Source organism: Lithobates pipiens, unplaced genomic scaffold, assembly GCF_037356315.1.
Source record: "Lithobates pipiens isolate NorthernLeopardFrog02 unplaced genomic scaffold, aLitPip1_a1.2 Scaffold_8, whole genome shotgun sequence".
NCBI lineage: Eukaryota > Metazoa > Chordata > Amphibia > Anura > Ranidae > Lithobates > Lithobates pipiens.
Window position 1 is genome coordinate 86,803,641 of NW_027507903.1, and position 14,051 is coordinate 86,817,691.

At 41.2% G+C, this 14,051-nt stretch overlaps 1 protein-coding gene across 1 annotated transcript in view; it reads left to right on the forward strand.

The window, feature by feature from the left end:
* Positions 1-14,051, forward strand: part of MINDY2 (MINDY lysine 48 deubiquitinase 2) — a 173,455-nt gene that overhangs the window by 150,577 nt on the left and 8,827 nt on the right. Inside the window, exon 8 of the mRNA XM_077472635.1 lies at positions 9,699-9,878. Coding sequence (XP_077328761.1) covers positions 9,699-9,878 — 180 coding nt within the window. The remainder of the gene's footprint in view (positions 1-9,698; positions 9,879-14,051) is intronic.

The window sequence follows — 14,051 nt, forward strand, 5'->3', positions numbered from 1 at the left end:
ATGCTTCTACACGACTTGAAAGGCTCTCGATCTGACGTAGTGTTCATACAAGAAACACATTTCAAAACAGGTTCTTCCCCTTTGTCTACCATGCCTCAAACCATTCAGCCAAATCTAAAGGCGTCTCTATCCTAATTTCTAGCCACGTTCCTTGGTCCCTCTTGGATATCTGTGTGGATAAGGATGGTATGTTCTTGTTTGTGAAAGGCCAGTGTGAAGGTGACAATGGCTACGGTATACTCCCAAAATCAGCATCAAGATGCCTTCCTCTCTAGCACCCTATCCTTCCTGGCAGAGTTTACAGAGGGAACGCTGATACTAGAGGAAATTTTGATATTCCTCTTGACCCAGCGGTTGATACGTCTATGGGCGCCTCCACCATTCTCCCCAACACTCGCAGACACATACTCCAAACCCTGCATAATCACCAACTGATCGATGCGTGGTGACTATTCCATCCCGGGGAACGGGACTATACATTTTTTCCACCCAACACCACTAATATTACCGAATAAACTTATTCTTGGCTCCCCATCAACATCTCTCAGATCTCATTTATGTGAAGATCAGCAACATCACTTGGTCAGATCACTCACCTATCACATTACAGTACAGACTCACGGAGCCTTCTCCCTCCTGAGAGTGGTGCTTGCACATAAATTAAAGTCTGTTACAAGACCCTGCAGTTCTGGCAGATGTTACCAGAGAACTTACCACATATTTTCAATTCAAGGATATCCCAGAGAGCGATCCCAGGCTCGTTTTGGGAGGCACATAAAACGGTCATCCGAGGGGTGTTGATCAAGCATGGCACCCGTATCAAGCGTGCCCGGGACGCTAAACTCACTACGTTACTTACAGACATACAAGCGTTGAAGTTGCGTCATAAGCAGACCCCTGAAGCCTTTCTAGAACACGACCTCACACACTTACGCCGCCAGGTGTCAAAATTACTACGTTATCGCGCTAAGGCAGCGATTCAGACCTGCAGGAGATTTCACTATGAATCCGGAGACAAATGTGGAAAACAACTGGAAAATACCCTACAGGATCAAAGAATAGCTTCCCGTATTCACCACGTAGTGGGCCCGGTCTTGGAAGATGACACTACCGAAATGCCTAGCACAGTCCTTTGGAGAATACTACTAGTCTTTATATAACCTAATAAATAACAAATGTGAATGCGGCGCCAATTAATAATTATGTGAGAAAAACATGATAACCCAAAATCATTAATATGCCATAAAAGCGGAAATGATACCATGAATTTAACATTACATGCAATGAAAAAAACAAAATAAATAAAAAAAAATTAATATAAAAATTAATCTATAAAAAAGTAAGAGTGAAAAAACTCTGGTGAAGAAAACTAAAGCAGTCACCAAAACTCTCACCCAACAATCACCAAGGCAGTCAATTAATAAATTATCCAATTAAGTGATATATGTGCATAAATCAAATATACCAAACATATAAGAAAAAACTAATATGAAATAGTGCATTAATATATCTCAAAATATTAGACTGAAGTCCATAAAGTGCCAGTGCATTAAAGTATCTCAGAATATTAAACAAAAGTCCATAAAGTGCCAGTGCTACTCCCAGATGAAACGTCAGTGAAAAAGTCCCATGTCCAGAGTGCTTCCCACCCAAGTGTATATTAAAGCCTCTAACCAGCTTCAAATTACTACCATAAGCATAGTCTCGCCAAGCATGGGGAAAAGTTAAGGTCTCCCCACAACCCGTAGAGAACCACACCACTAAAGATATACTGTAGAACTCATAAAACAAAAATGGCTCCCATAGTGTAATATTTCTTTAAGAGGTTTTAATAGTAAAATGAATTGCACTTACAGGATTATTTATTCAAGTAAAGCATGGTATAATCATATAAAAACGAAAGATCGCGGCGTCTCCTCTCACTTCCTCCTGCCTCCTAACTGTGTTCCATCAGTCTCCGAACAACAAACATAATGACATCACCACCACAAGGCTTCGCCATACGCGTTTCATCACCATAGGACGTCGTCTGGGGATTGGCCAGTGCCACTGTCATTGCGAACGGAGCTTAAATAATCGCGTGGCGCCATCTTACGTATTGGCCGCTCAAAGTATAAAGGATGGGAACAACATGGCAGCGCCATTATTACTAATGGCACCCTATCTATACATAATGGGACACAAGAAGAAAGGATTTTCCTTTTATAAAAAATTATCGCCACCTTGTGGTCAATATAAATATATCTACATAGAGCTGATGGGATACACAAAAAAAAGAGCAAGAGGTAAGGGAGACGCCGCGTTCACAACCTTAAAATATCTATAAAAAAAAGATTGCAAAAAAAATAAATTTATAACAAATCAATATTATTGCAAAAAAAAATACATTTATAACAAATCAGAAAAAATAAAAACATATCACTACAAAATTAAAATATTAAGAATTATTGAGTTGTGTTAATGAGTTTATGTCCCACTCTACATTGAGACTGTGAGGCACATAAGATTGCATGGTAAAGATCCACTTAGTTTCAAGTCTAGAAATAGTTCTAATTTTATTTGTACCCCTTCAATGAGGTTGAAGTTTATCCAAGGCTACAAATAATGTCCCCTTCAATTTTTTTATTTTGGTATATGGCATAATGCTGAGACAAATTATCTTTACTGAAGCCACGCTTTATATTTCCTACATGCTCAAAAAGACGTACGCGTTAGGCTCTCTTAATGCATCCGACACTGAATCATATACAGTGCCTTGCGAAAGTATTCGGCCCCCTTGAACTTTTCAACCTTTTGCCACATTTCAGGCTTCAAACCTAAAGATATAAAATTTAATTTTTTTGTGAAGAATCACCAACAAGTGGGACACAATTGTGAAGTGGAACGAAATCTATTGGACAATTTAAACTTTTTTAGCAAATAAAAAACTGAAAAGTGGTGCGTGCAAAATTATTCGGCCCCTTTACTTTCAGTGCAGCAAACTCACTCCAGAAGTTCAGCGAGGATCTCTGAATGATCCAATGTTTTCCTAAATGACTGATGGTGATAAATAAAATCCACCTGTGTGTAATTAAGTCTCTGTATAAATGCGCCTGCTCTGTGATAGTCTCAGGGTTCTGTTGAAAGCGCAGAGAGCATCATGAAGACCAAGGAACACACCAGGCAGGTCCGTAATACTGTTGTGGAGAAGTTTAAAGCCGGATTTGGATACAAAAAGATTTCCCAAGCTTTAAACATCCCAAGGAGCACTGTGCAAGCGATCATTTTGAAATGGAAGGAGTATCAGACCACTGCAAATCTACCAAGACCTGGCCGTCCCTCTAAACTTTCAGCTCAGACAAGGAGAAGACCGATCAGAGATGCAGCCAAGAGGCCCATGATCACTCTGGATAAACTGCAGAGAACTACAGCTGAGGTGGGAGAGTCTTGTCCATAGGACAACAATCAGTCGGACACTGCACAAATCTGGCCTTTATGGAAGAGTGGCAAGAAGAAAGCCATTTCTCAAAGATATCGATAAAAAGTCTCGTCTAAAGTTTGCCACAAGCCACCTGGGAGACACACCAAACATGTGGAAGAAGGTGCTCTGGTCAGATGAAACCAAAATCCAACTTTTTGCCCACAATGCAAAACGATATGTTTGGCATAAAAGCAACACAGCTCATCACCCTAAACACACCATCCCCACTGTCAAACATGGTGGTGGCAGCATCATGGTTTGGGCCTGCTTTTCTTCAGCAGGGACAGGGAAGATGGTTAAAATTGAGGGGAAGATGGATGCAGCCAACTACAGGACCATTCTGGATGAAAACCTGTTGGAGTCTGTAAAAGACCTGAAACTGGGACGGAGATTTATCTTCCAACAAGACAATGATCCCAAACATACAGCAAAATCTACAAAGGAATGGTTCACAAAAAAAACGTATCCAGGTGTTAGAATGGCCAAGTCAAAGTCCAGACCTAAATCCAATCGAGAATCTGTGGAAAGAGCTGAAAACTGCTGTTCACAAACGCTCTCCATCCAACCTCACTGAGCTCGAGCTGTTTTGCAAGGAAGAATGGGCAAGAATTTCAGTCTCTCGATGTGCAAAACTGATAGAGACATACCCCAATCGACTTGCAGCTGTAATCGCAGCAAAAGGTGGCTCTACAATTAACGCAAGGGGCCGAATAATTTTGCACGCCCCACTTTTCATTTTTTTATTAATTAAAAAAGTTTCAAAAATCCAATAGATTTCGTTCCACTTCACAATTGTGTCCCACTTGTTGGTGATTCTTCACAAAAAATAAAAATTTTATATCTTTATGTTTGAAGCCTGAAGTGTGGCAAAAGGTTGAAAAGTTCAAGGGGGCCGAATACTTTCGCAAGGCACTGTACACCACACACTCAGAGCACGTGATGAATGATTCAATGTTATAGGACTTATTGGTTCGATTGAAACGTTTCACACCTCCGCCCCCTGAAAGAATTCATTTGACAATATTTATATTTTTTACATAATTTTAATAATTTATATATAACCTCACTGCCAACCCACCATCACAGATGCAATTGGACGATTTTCTCTCCTCAGGCCGCCTCCCTAGGCTGTCGTCTCCACAACGGCGTGACTTGGAGGCCCCTATATCCTTGGAGTTATAGACTGCTGTGGACTCAGCCAAACCAGTCAAAGCTCCTGGCCCTGACGGTTACACCATCCAGTACTACAAGACCTTATTACCAATCTTAGGACCCCAAATGGTAAAAACATTTAATGTGTTGGGACAATCTTCCTCCTTCCTGCCTGCAACATTGCTAGCCAATATCTCAGGCATACACAAGGAGGGTAAAGATCCTTCCTTGTGCAGCAGCTATAGACCCATATCACTACTTAACGTAGACCTGAAACTCTTCAAAACTCTAAAATCCTATCTACACATCTTCAGCTTTTTCTTCCTCAACTAGTCCATGTAGACCAAGTAGGCTTTATCAACACCCATGAAGCACGTGATAACGCCACAAAAGTCTTGAATTTGTTACATTTAGCCAATTATACCAAAATACCATGCGTCCTCTTGAGCACAGACGCTCAGAAGGCGTTCAATAGGGTGAATTGGAGCTTCATGTTTGCATCCCTTCAAAAATTCGGTGTGAGGGGCAGGATGATTCAGTGGATCTCCGAGGTGTATATACTACCCGAGGGCCTCAGTCAAGGTTAACGGTGTGTCCTCAGACCAGATCGCAATATCGAACGGGACTCGGCAGGGTTGTCCTCTGTCACCACTACTATTCGCACTTACCCTGGAACTGTTCCTGTGTAGAGTCAGATCCCAACCCCTTACCACGTGATCAACTGTCGGCCAATGACAGCTGATCATGTGATGTAAACAGAGCCGGTGATTGGCTATTTTTTCTCCTGATCACCGACGGCTGTGAGAGGGACAATAGTCCCGATAAGGGAGAGCTGCAGCCAGCACCTCATTGCCCACCTGTGCCACCTAGCAGCTGCCTACCAGTGCCCACTGGTGCCACCCATCAGTGCCCACAGTGCCTCATCAACAGTGCCACCTATCAGTGCCACCCATCAGGGGCCATCAGTGCCCACCAGTGCAGCCTATCAGTGCCCACCAGTGCCACCTCATCTGCAGATATTAATTAAGGAGAAAAATTACCTGTTTGCAAAATTTTATAACAAACTATGAAACATGATCTTTTTTTGTTTAGCAAAAAAAAAAAATCCTAGCTGTGATTAAATACCACCAAAAGAAAGCTCTATTTGAGTGGAAAAAAATTATAAAAATTTTATTTGGGTACAGTGTTGTATGACCGCGCAATTGTTATTCAAAGTGCGTCAGTGCTGAAAGCTAAAAATTGGTCTGGGCAGGAGGGGGGTTTAAGTGCCCAGTAAGCAAGAGGTTAAACAATGACATCAAAGGCCTACAGATCGGCAATTCCCATTATAAAATCGAACCCGATTATATTTCTGCCTAATCTACTACAGGAACTCGAGTGATATGGCGAGCTATCAAACTTGAAAATTAACTTTTCAAAATCTGAGGCTATGGGAGTGGAGATGACTCCCACACAACTACACCACTTACAAAGTAATTTTAGATTTAACTGGACCTCCACGTCATTAAAATATTTAGGGACACATATCCCCCATCTGTGTCCAATGTCTTTAAATTGAACTTCCCACCTCTCTTGGGCCTGGTTAAGCTTCTGGATAAATTGTGTTATGGGCTACACTCGTGGGTCGGTCAATATAACATTATAAAGAGGAGTATTTTACCCAAATTCTTGTATGTCTTTCAGGCCCTCCCTATTCATATTCCATGGCCTACTTTAAACAAGTGAACGCCCTCTTCACTTACTTTATTTGGACTAACAAAAAGCTCAGGATAAGGGGACATTTATTGACTCTCCCTAAAATATTTGGGGGGATCGTGGTCCCAGATATCCAAAAAATATCACCAAGCTGTTACATAGTAAGGTTGAATAAAGACACCAGTCCATCCAGTTCAACCAAAGTGAGTGTATACAATTGTCCCTATCCCTGTACATTGCACACTCACATTGGTCCCTACCCTCAAGGAGCCCACAATCCAAGGTCCCCATTCATATTCTAGGGCCAATTTTGGACAGCCAATTACCCTACCTGCATGTCTTTGGAGTGTGGGAGGAAACCCACGCAGGCACAGGGAGAGCATGCAAACTCCAGGAAGGTAGTGTCGTGGTTGGGATTCGAACCAGCAACCCTTCTTACTGCTAGGCGAGAGTGCTACCCACTACACCACTGTGCTGCCCTGTTCACCTCACATGGGTGATTGATTGTTGCAGACACGGCACTCAAAAATTGCAGACCCAACTACAACAATTATGTACCATACCCTCTTCGTAGAGCTCCCTGGTGCTTTCAGGTCTTGCCGTTGATACTCAAAGCTCACCCTGTCGTAGGTCCAACTCTACGAGTTTGCAACGTTCTGTGTAAAAACCCGGTTATTACCTCCTCTATGCCACTATTATACCCGATATTGGGTAATACCAATTTTCCCCTGTATCTTCAGGGAGGACCTCTTCAGCACTTGCTAGATACAGGCTGTTTCCAGGTGTCACATTTTCGCAGTTTGGACAGATGGCCGTCTATCCCGACACTGATGCAACCTGATGGGAGATTTGCCTTGGTTTTCTGGAGGGCACTCCAACTCCATCACTTCCTCCAAATGCTAGGGTCTCCAACAGAATACAGAAGGCCAACGACCACATTTGAATCCGATTGCGTGGAGGGAGGCACATTAACACGCACTCTCTCCACAATGTACTCTATATTGATCTCCCCGCCTGCAGAATTCAGTCATCCCAGCCTTATCAAATGGGAAGCAGATCTGGGACGATCTATCACACCCAAACAGGATAGCAAAATGGTTACGTTTCCAATGTTCTGATTTTATTTATTGTCTTGGCTACCTTTAGAATCTTAAAGAATTTGAAAAAAAAAGAAAAGGATCACTTTTCATATTTTGGCAAACCCTCATTTTCTATCTGGCCTCCAGGATAAAACATTCTTCCGGCTTCTTTAGTAGAATAATGATGCGCAAAACATTTTCTATACTGCTCATCCTGGTTGTCACCCACCTAAATGGCACTGAATCTGATGTTTTTCCTCCTGAGGCACTCTGCAAATATTACAAATTGCCCATTTCCTGCAATCGCAGCTGCCCCCCGAAAAATTCTCACGTGCATTAACCCAGTTTTAACAGGAATGTATGAACAAATCCAACATGCTCTATTTTTATCCTGCCAATTCATCCTTATAGAAGCTTCAAAAACCCAGCTGCATTTTTTTTTACAACACTAGAAGGACCTCTATCACCATCTCACCAAAGACAATCAAAAAATACTATGTTCTATTAACCTTCCATAAGCAGTAAATACCAAGAATCTGGCTATAATATTGTTACCCGTTGGTATAGTACACCAGATGTACTTCATGCCATCGACCATGCCTCTCCGGCAACATGCTGGAGATACAGGCAGGGACCTGGAGAAATGTGACATGTCTTCTGGTCCTGTTCAATTCTGAGCAATTTGTGGACACAAGTACATGAGATAGCCCAAAAATGTACAGATAGGATTGTCCCTAAATCGCTGAATTTTTACTCCTACATAACTCAATACCCGTAACCAGTCATAAAAATAATTTGGTAAACACAGCGTGTACATTTCCCTCAAATTATGTTTGCATCCATTGTGACTGCATGTTTGATAGTCAGGGTTTCTTTCCTCGCCTGATGCCCTTTTCCTTCCCTCCACTTCCTATCTTTTAGCCCTAACCAGATACTACCCTTTCTACTTACTCTTTACTTTGCCTAGATCTACCCTATGCACAACATCCCTATTAATTCCCCTTGAGTGACACATTTTTGCTACCACTGGGCATTGACCATCGATATATTCATACTTTCGACTTGACTACAATATTAGTCCAGAGTCACAATATGACGTGGTGGCCCTTGGACTTACATTTCACTTATTTGACATCTATCCTTACAACTGATTTTTGTGTCCTAGCTCTGGTTCCTCTAAACCTTCCAAATCAATGTTTATTTATACACGTCATTTGTAAACTTTAAACTGCCATGGTTGATGTTAGATATGTCAAATTTTCCTTGACTATTTTTTCCTCAATATGCCTTTCATGTTTGTATATTAGCAAAATTATAAATAAAGCATGCAAATTAAAAATGATTAAGCAAAGATTTCTTCAGGTTGGTGCAAATCTTCACTCTTCAGTGGTCTTTCCACCGTGCATGAAAAGCTGTTAACACCAGAAAAGTATCAAGGTGGATCCCTGTTCTCGTATCTGTGGTATGAGGATGAGCCGATACCTGCCTACCAGTTGGTTCCTGTTAAGTACTGCCCATCTGTGGCCTGTTTTAGGGCCAGTGTGTGTTGTTGCTTAATCTCACTATGGAATGCAGTGTCTTTTGATGGACACCTAAACCTGCTGCTCTTAGGAATCCAGCAGCCAATTCAGTTAAAGTGTATGTCTTCTCCAAAATAAAAATGCTGTACATCTCTGCAATACATTATTATTTTAATACAGGATTTTACAACATGAGGGCAGACAATACACTTACAATACAAATCAATACAGGAGGGATCAGAGGGCCCTGCTCGTTAGAGCTTACAATCCAGAAGGGAGGGTTAAGTGTAAACAAATCAATAAATGAACATTTCACTACGTTTTGAATCTTTAAAAACACTGCAAGTACAAAAACCTGTTAATGCTGCCAGATATCCATTGAGCTGCTTCTATCTTCCTGTAGTGGGCTTGCAAGGCTGCCATGTTGTCAACCCTGCCTGAGTTTTCCTGTGTGAAAGACAGACTACCCACCACTTAGATTGTGGTGGGGGGGTGGCGGAGAGTCTAGAGTCCACACAGGGAGAACTCAAGTAGAACAAACTGCTTCAAGATTTAGATTTCAGTGTGTTTAACTTTTCCTACAACCATTCAAAAAACTTCTGATAGCCCTTTTCCAAAAATGGTTTCTAGCTACATAGGGAATTTAGATTGAGAGTTATATGAAGGTTAGAGACTTGACTGATCCAAAAAAAAAAATGTTCAATTTGATGGAGCACTGTAAAGTAAATGGAATAATTGTGCATGCCTTTAGATTTTTCTTGAAGGAATTCTCACAGACTGTGTCTTTACTAGGATTATCTGATGGCACTATCACTACAACAGGAGCAGCAGAACCAAGATATAGACTGGGAGCAAATACCAGAAGGCATCAGTGACCTGGAGCTGGCCAAAAAACTTCAGGAGGAAGAGGACAAGAGAGCCTCACAGTATTATCAGGAACAGGAGCAGGCAGCGGTTTCTGCTCCCCCACAGGTACTTTTTCTCATTTCTTATTAAGGTAATGTGCAACTTCACCTTTTTAGTGATAAGTGCACTATAAAAAGACTATCCTTTTCACCAACATAATTACTTTGCTTACTTTTGTAAATTTTTCTGAGATTTCCCTCTCTAAAAAGATGTCCGGCATTCTTAACGATTCTTATCCCAAATTCCTAAAGATATGGGGGGTGTGGCTCCTGTATGCCCTGCCTTCAGTGCATATCTCCAGTATGTCTAACTTCTAAATTGTCCGACTGATTGTACTCGAGTACATGGGGGCCACTTCCTTTTCCCCTTCTAGAGCGCATGCCCTCTTTCTCCCACTCTTCTTCATTCTTCCTTTTTATCTTTCTTCCGCCTTGCCTTCTCTCTCTTTTTTCCTCATTACTGTGAGCATACTCTCTCTCATGAGTCCCTGCCATGGCCAGCCACCTATGTTACTCTATAGGGTTGTGAAACTCTGCTTATGTTTTGTGTTCTTTTTTGTTGTCAGCATTTACATCTTACCCTAGGGTCACATCTCTATGCGTGGCTGTGGGAATCTCAGTGATTCCTGCAACCACCTGCAGTGAGAACGCACTGCTCTGCGGAAAACTTGTGGTGATGCCAATCATTCTGATTTACAACCCCACACATGTAAAATTGCAGTGCAGGTGCGGCAACCGCAGGGAAATTGCATGGTCCAAAAGACCATGCAATTTCCCTTGTGGCTGCGTTTTTGAAAAGGTGAATGCACCTATTTTTTTTTGCAGAAACACAGGAACGGCAGCCCATTTATTTGGGCTGTCATGCCCACGCAAATGCAGCCCACACAGAACGCAAAGATGTGATCCTAGGGTAAATCAGAAATTTAGATCCCTCTGAGTGGTCAATTCTGCAGTTATACTTATCTCTTAAAACTTCAATAAATATATTTAACAAGAGATTTCCCCCTTTAATGCCCACTTGCTTATAGAAATACAAGGGAGAGGAGGGTTGGGACTTTGAATGAGAGGTGTAGCTTACAGAGGGCAAACCACAGGATCCTAATCGACCAAAAGCAAGAAATAAAGAAATAATATTGCTGAGACCTAGTTTTATTAAAAAAAAAAAACTAGTCCTTATTAGTATTATTACTTTATTTCTTGCTTTTGGTTGAATATGATACTGTGGTTTGCCCACTGTAAGCTACACCTCTCATTCAAAGTCCCAACTCGCCTCTCCTTTGTGTCATGAATAGGTATGGAGATACCTAGCTCTAATGTAGGAGCTGCCCTACTCATAGCACCAAGCCCTTGCATAGGCAGGCGTCTCATTTAAAGTCCCAAACACCAAGTGTTAACTGCTCTCCACTGTAGATGGGGAATGACCGCTCCAATCCAGCAGTGACAAAAAGGCTCATCACTTCCATGTTCTTTAGTCACAGAGCAGATGTAGGAATGGATGTGCTATATTCTCAGTACCATAAAAGTGACTGGGCAGCTTTTCAGCCACCTGTACCACTGTTACCAAAAAGCCATGTATTTTACTGATCTTTTTAACCAATCTCTTCTAAACAGGAGAAGTTCCCCATGACTGGCAAATACAGGCCAGTGAGTTTAACATCGGTTGTAGTCAAGTTTATGGAATCACTCCTGAAAAGAAGGATCATTGATCACTTAAAAATACACAACTTGCTGGACCCAAAGCAGCATGGCGTTACTGAAGGCAGATCATGTCAGACTAATCAGATTCAGTTTTTTGTCTATATTACCAATGTTTTGGACCAGGGTGGTGCTGTAGACATAGCATATCTTGATTTCAGCAAGACATTTGATATGGTTCCACATAGTGATCTACATTGTAAAGCACTGTGTAAACTGTTGGCGCTATATAAATCCTATATAATTAATGATCTAAAGCAAAAGTTGTAAAAGCTAGGACCTAACCTTTTAGTGGTTCAGTGGATATGAAATTGGCTAAAGTATAGATACCAGCGTGTGGTTGTAAATGGGGTTCATCTGGCACAGAGACCAGTCACTAGTGGTGTACCACGAGGCTCTGTACTAGGTCCTGTTCTATTTAACGTATATGCAAGTGATGTAACTAAAGGGTTGTTGGATAGGGTATGCGTTTTTGCTGATGACACAAAGGTGTGTAATAGGGTGGATATACCTGGAGGTGTCTGTAACATGGGACATGATTTGACATTGCTGCAAGATTGGTCAAAACTGCAGTTTAATGTTTCTAAATGTAAAAAAATGCACCTAGGGAAAATAATCCCTGAAGTACAATATTGGGGTACAGTTTGGCCAACATGACAGACAAAAAAGATTTGGGGGTACCTTTTGCATCAATAGAGCACTCTCCAGTGAGACCTCATTTAGAATACTGTGACCAGTACGGAAAGGTTTCTTCACAGTAAGAGCTGTGAAAATGTAGAATAGACTCCCTGCAGAGGTGGTTCTGGCCAGCTCAGTAGATTACCACTTAAAGACCGGACCTCTTTTTCAGGCTCGGTGCTTACATGTTTAAAACAGTTTTTTTTTTTGCTAGAAAATTACTTAGAACCTCCAAACATTAATTTTTTTTTTCTAATACCCTAGAGAATAAAATGGCGGTCATTGCAATACTTTTTTTTACACCGTGTTTGCGCATCGGTTTTACAAGCGCACTTTTTTGGAAAAAATTCACTTTTTTTAATAAAAAAAAATAAGACAACGGTAAAATTAGCCCAATTTTTTTTATATTGCGAAAGATAGTTATGCCGAGTAAATTGATACCCAACCTGTCACGCTTCAAAATTGCGCCCACTCGTGGAATGGCGTCAAACTTTTACCCTCAGAAATCTCCATAAGCAACATTAAAAAAATTCTACAGGTTACATGTTTTGCGTTACAGAGGATGTCTAGGGCTAGAATTATTGCTCTCGCTCTACCGATCGCGGTGATTCCTCACATGTGTGGTTTGACTACTGTTTTCATATGTGGGCGCTACTCACGTATGCGTTCGCTTCTGCGCGCAAGCTCATCGGGACGTGGTGTTTTAAAAAAAAACAATTTTTTTCTTATTTATTTTACTTGATTTTATTTTTTACGCTGTTTAAAAAAAAATGTATCACTTTTATTCCTATTACAAGAAATGTAAACATCCCTTGTAATAGAAAAAAGCATGACAGATTCTCTTAAATATGAGATCTGGGGTCAAAAAATCCTCAGATCTCATATTTGGACTTAAATGCAATAAAAAAAATAAAAAAATGAATTCGCGAAAATGACATTGAAAAAATGTTCCTTTAAGAGGTATGGGCGGAAGTGACATTTTGATGTCGCTTCCGCCCTCCTATGGTATAGAGACAAGTGGGGGCCATCTTAGCCTCACTCGTCTCCATACCAAGCAGTGTGCAGGACCCAATCGCCTCAGCTGCTCTCGACGGCTCCGGTAAGCGGCGGAGGACACGGGGGGTGGCCATTATCGTTACCGAGATATCCCTCTTCAAAAAATGGACGTACATTATCGTGCATCGGTCATAAAGTGGTTAAGAAACCAGGATTATTTCCTAAGTGTACATAATATAACTGGGTACTAACATTTATAGGTACAGTTGATCCGGGGAAAATCCGATTTGCCTTTCGGGGGATCAGGAAGGAATTTTTTCCCCTGCTTTAGCAAATTGGATCATGCTTTGCTGGGGTTTTTCACCTTCCTCTGGATCAACTGTGGGTATAGAATTGGGTATATGGGATTGTATGCTATTTTTTATTTATTTTTATTTTTTTGTGGTTGAACTTGATGGACTTGTGTCTTTTTTTTCAACCTGACTATGTAACCAGTTCTGGAGACCTCACTTACAAAATGGTATTGATAAACTAGAACTAGTTCAGAGACGGGTAAAAAAATGGTGAAAGGTGTGGGGGATAAAACATATCAGGAGAGACATCAGGAACTTAATATGTACAGTCTGGAGGAAAGAAGGGAAACGTGCATCAAAAAGGTGAATAAGGTTCAGGAGTGCATGATCTTTAATATGAAACCAAAATCAAGAACACAGGGACATGACATGACCCCAAACTCACAGGAGGAAAGTTCAAAACTTATCTTGGAAAGCATTTTTTTTTTTACTGAAAGGTTAGTTGGTGCTTGGAATAAACTTCCAACAGAGGTAGTGAGTCGGTCAACAGTAAGTGGTTTCAAACCTTCTTGGGGCAA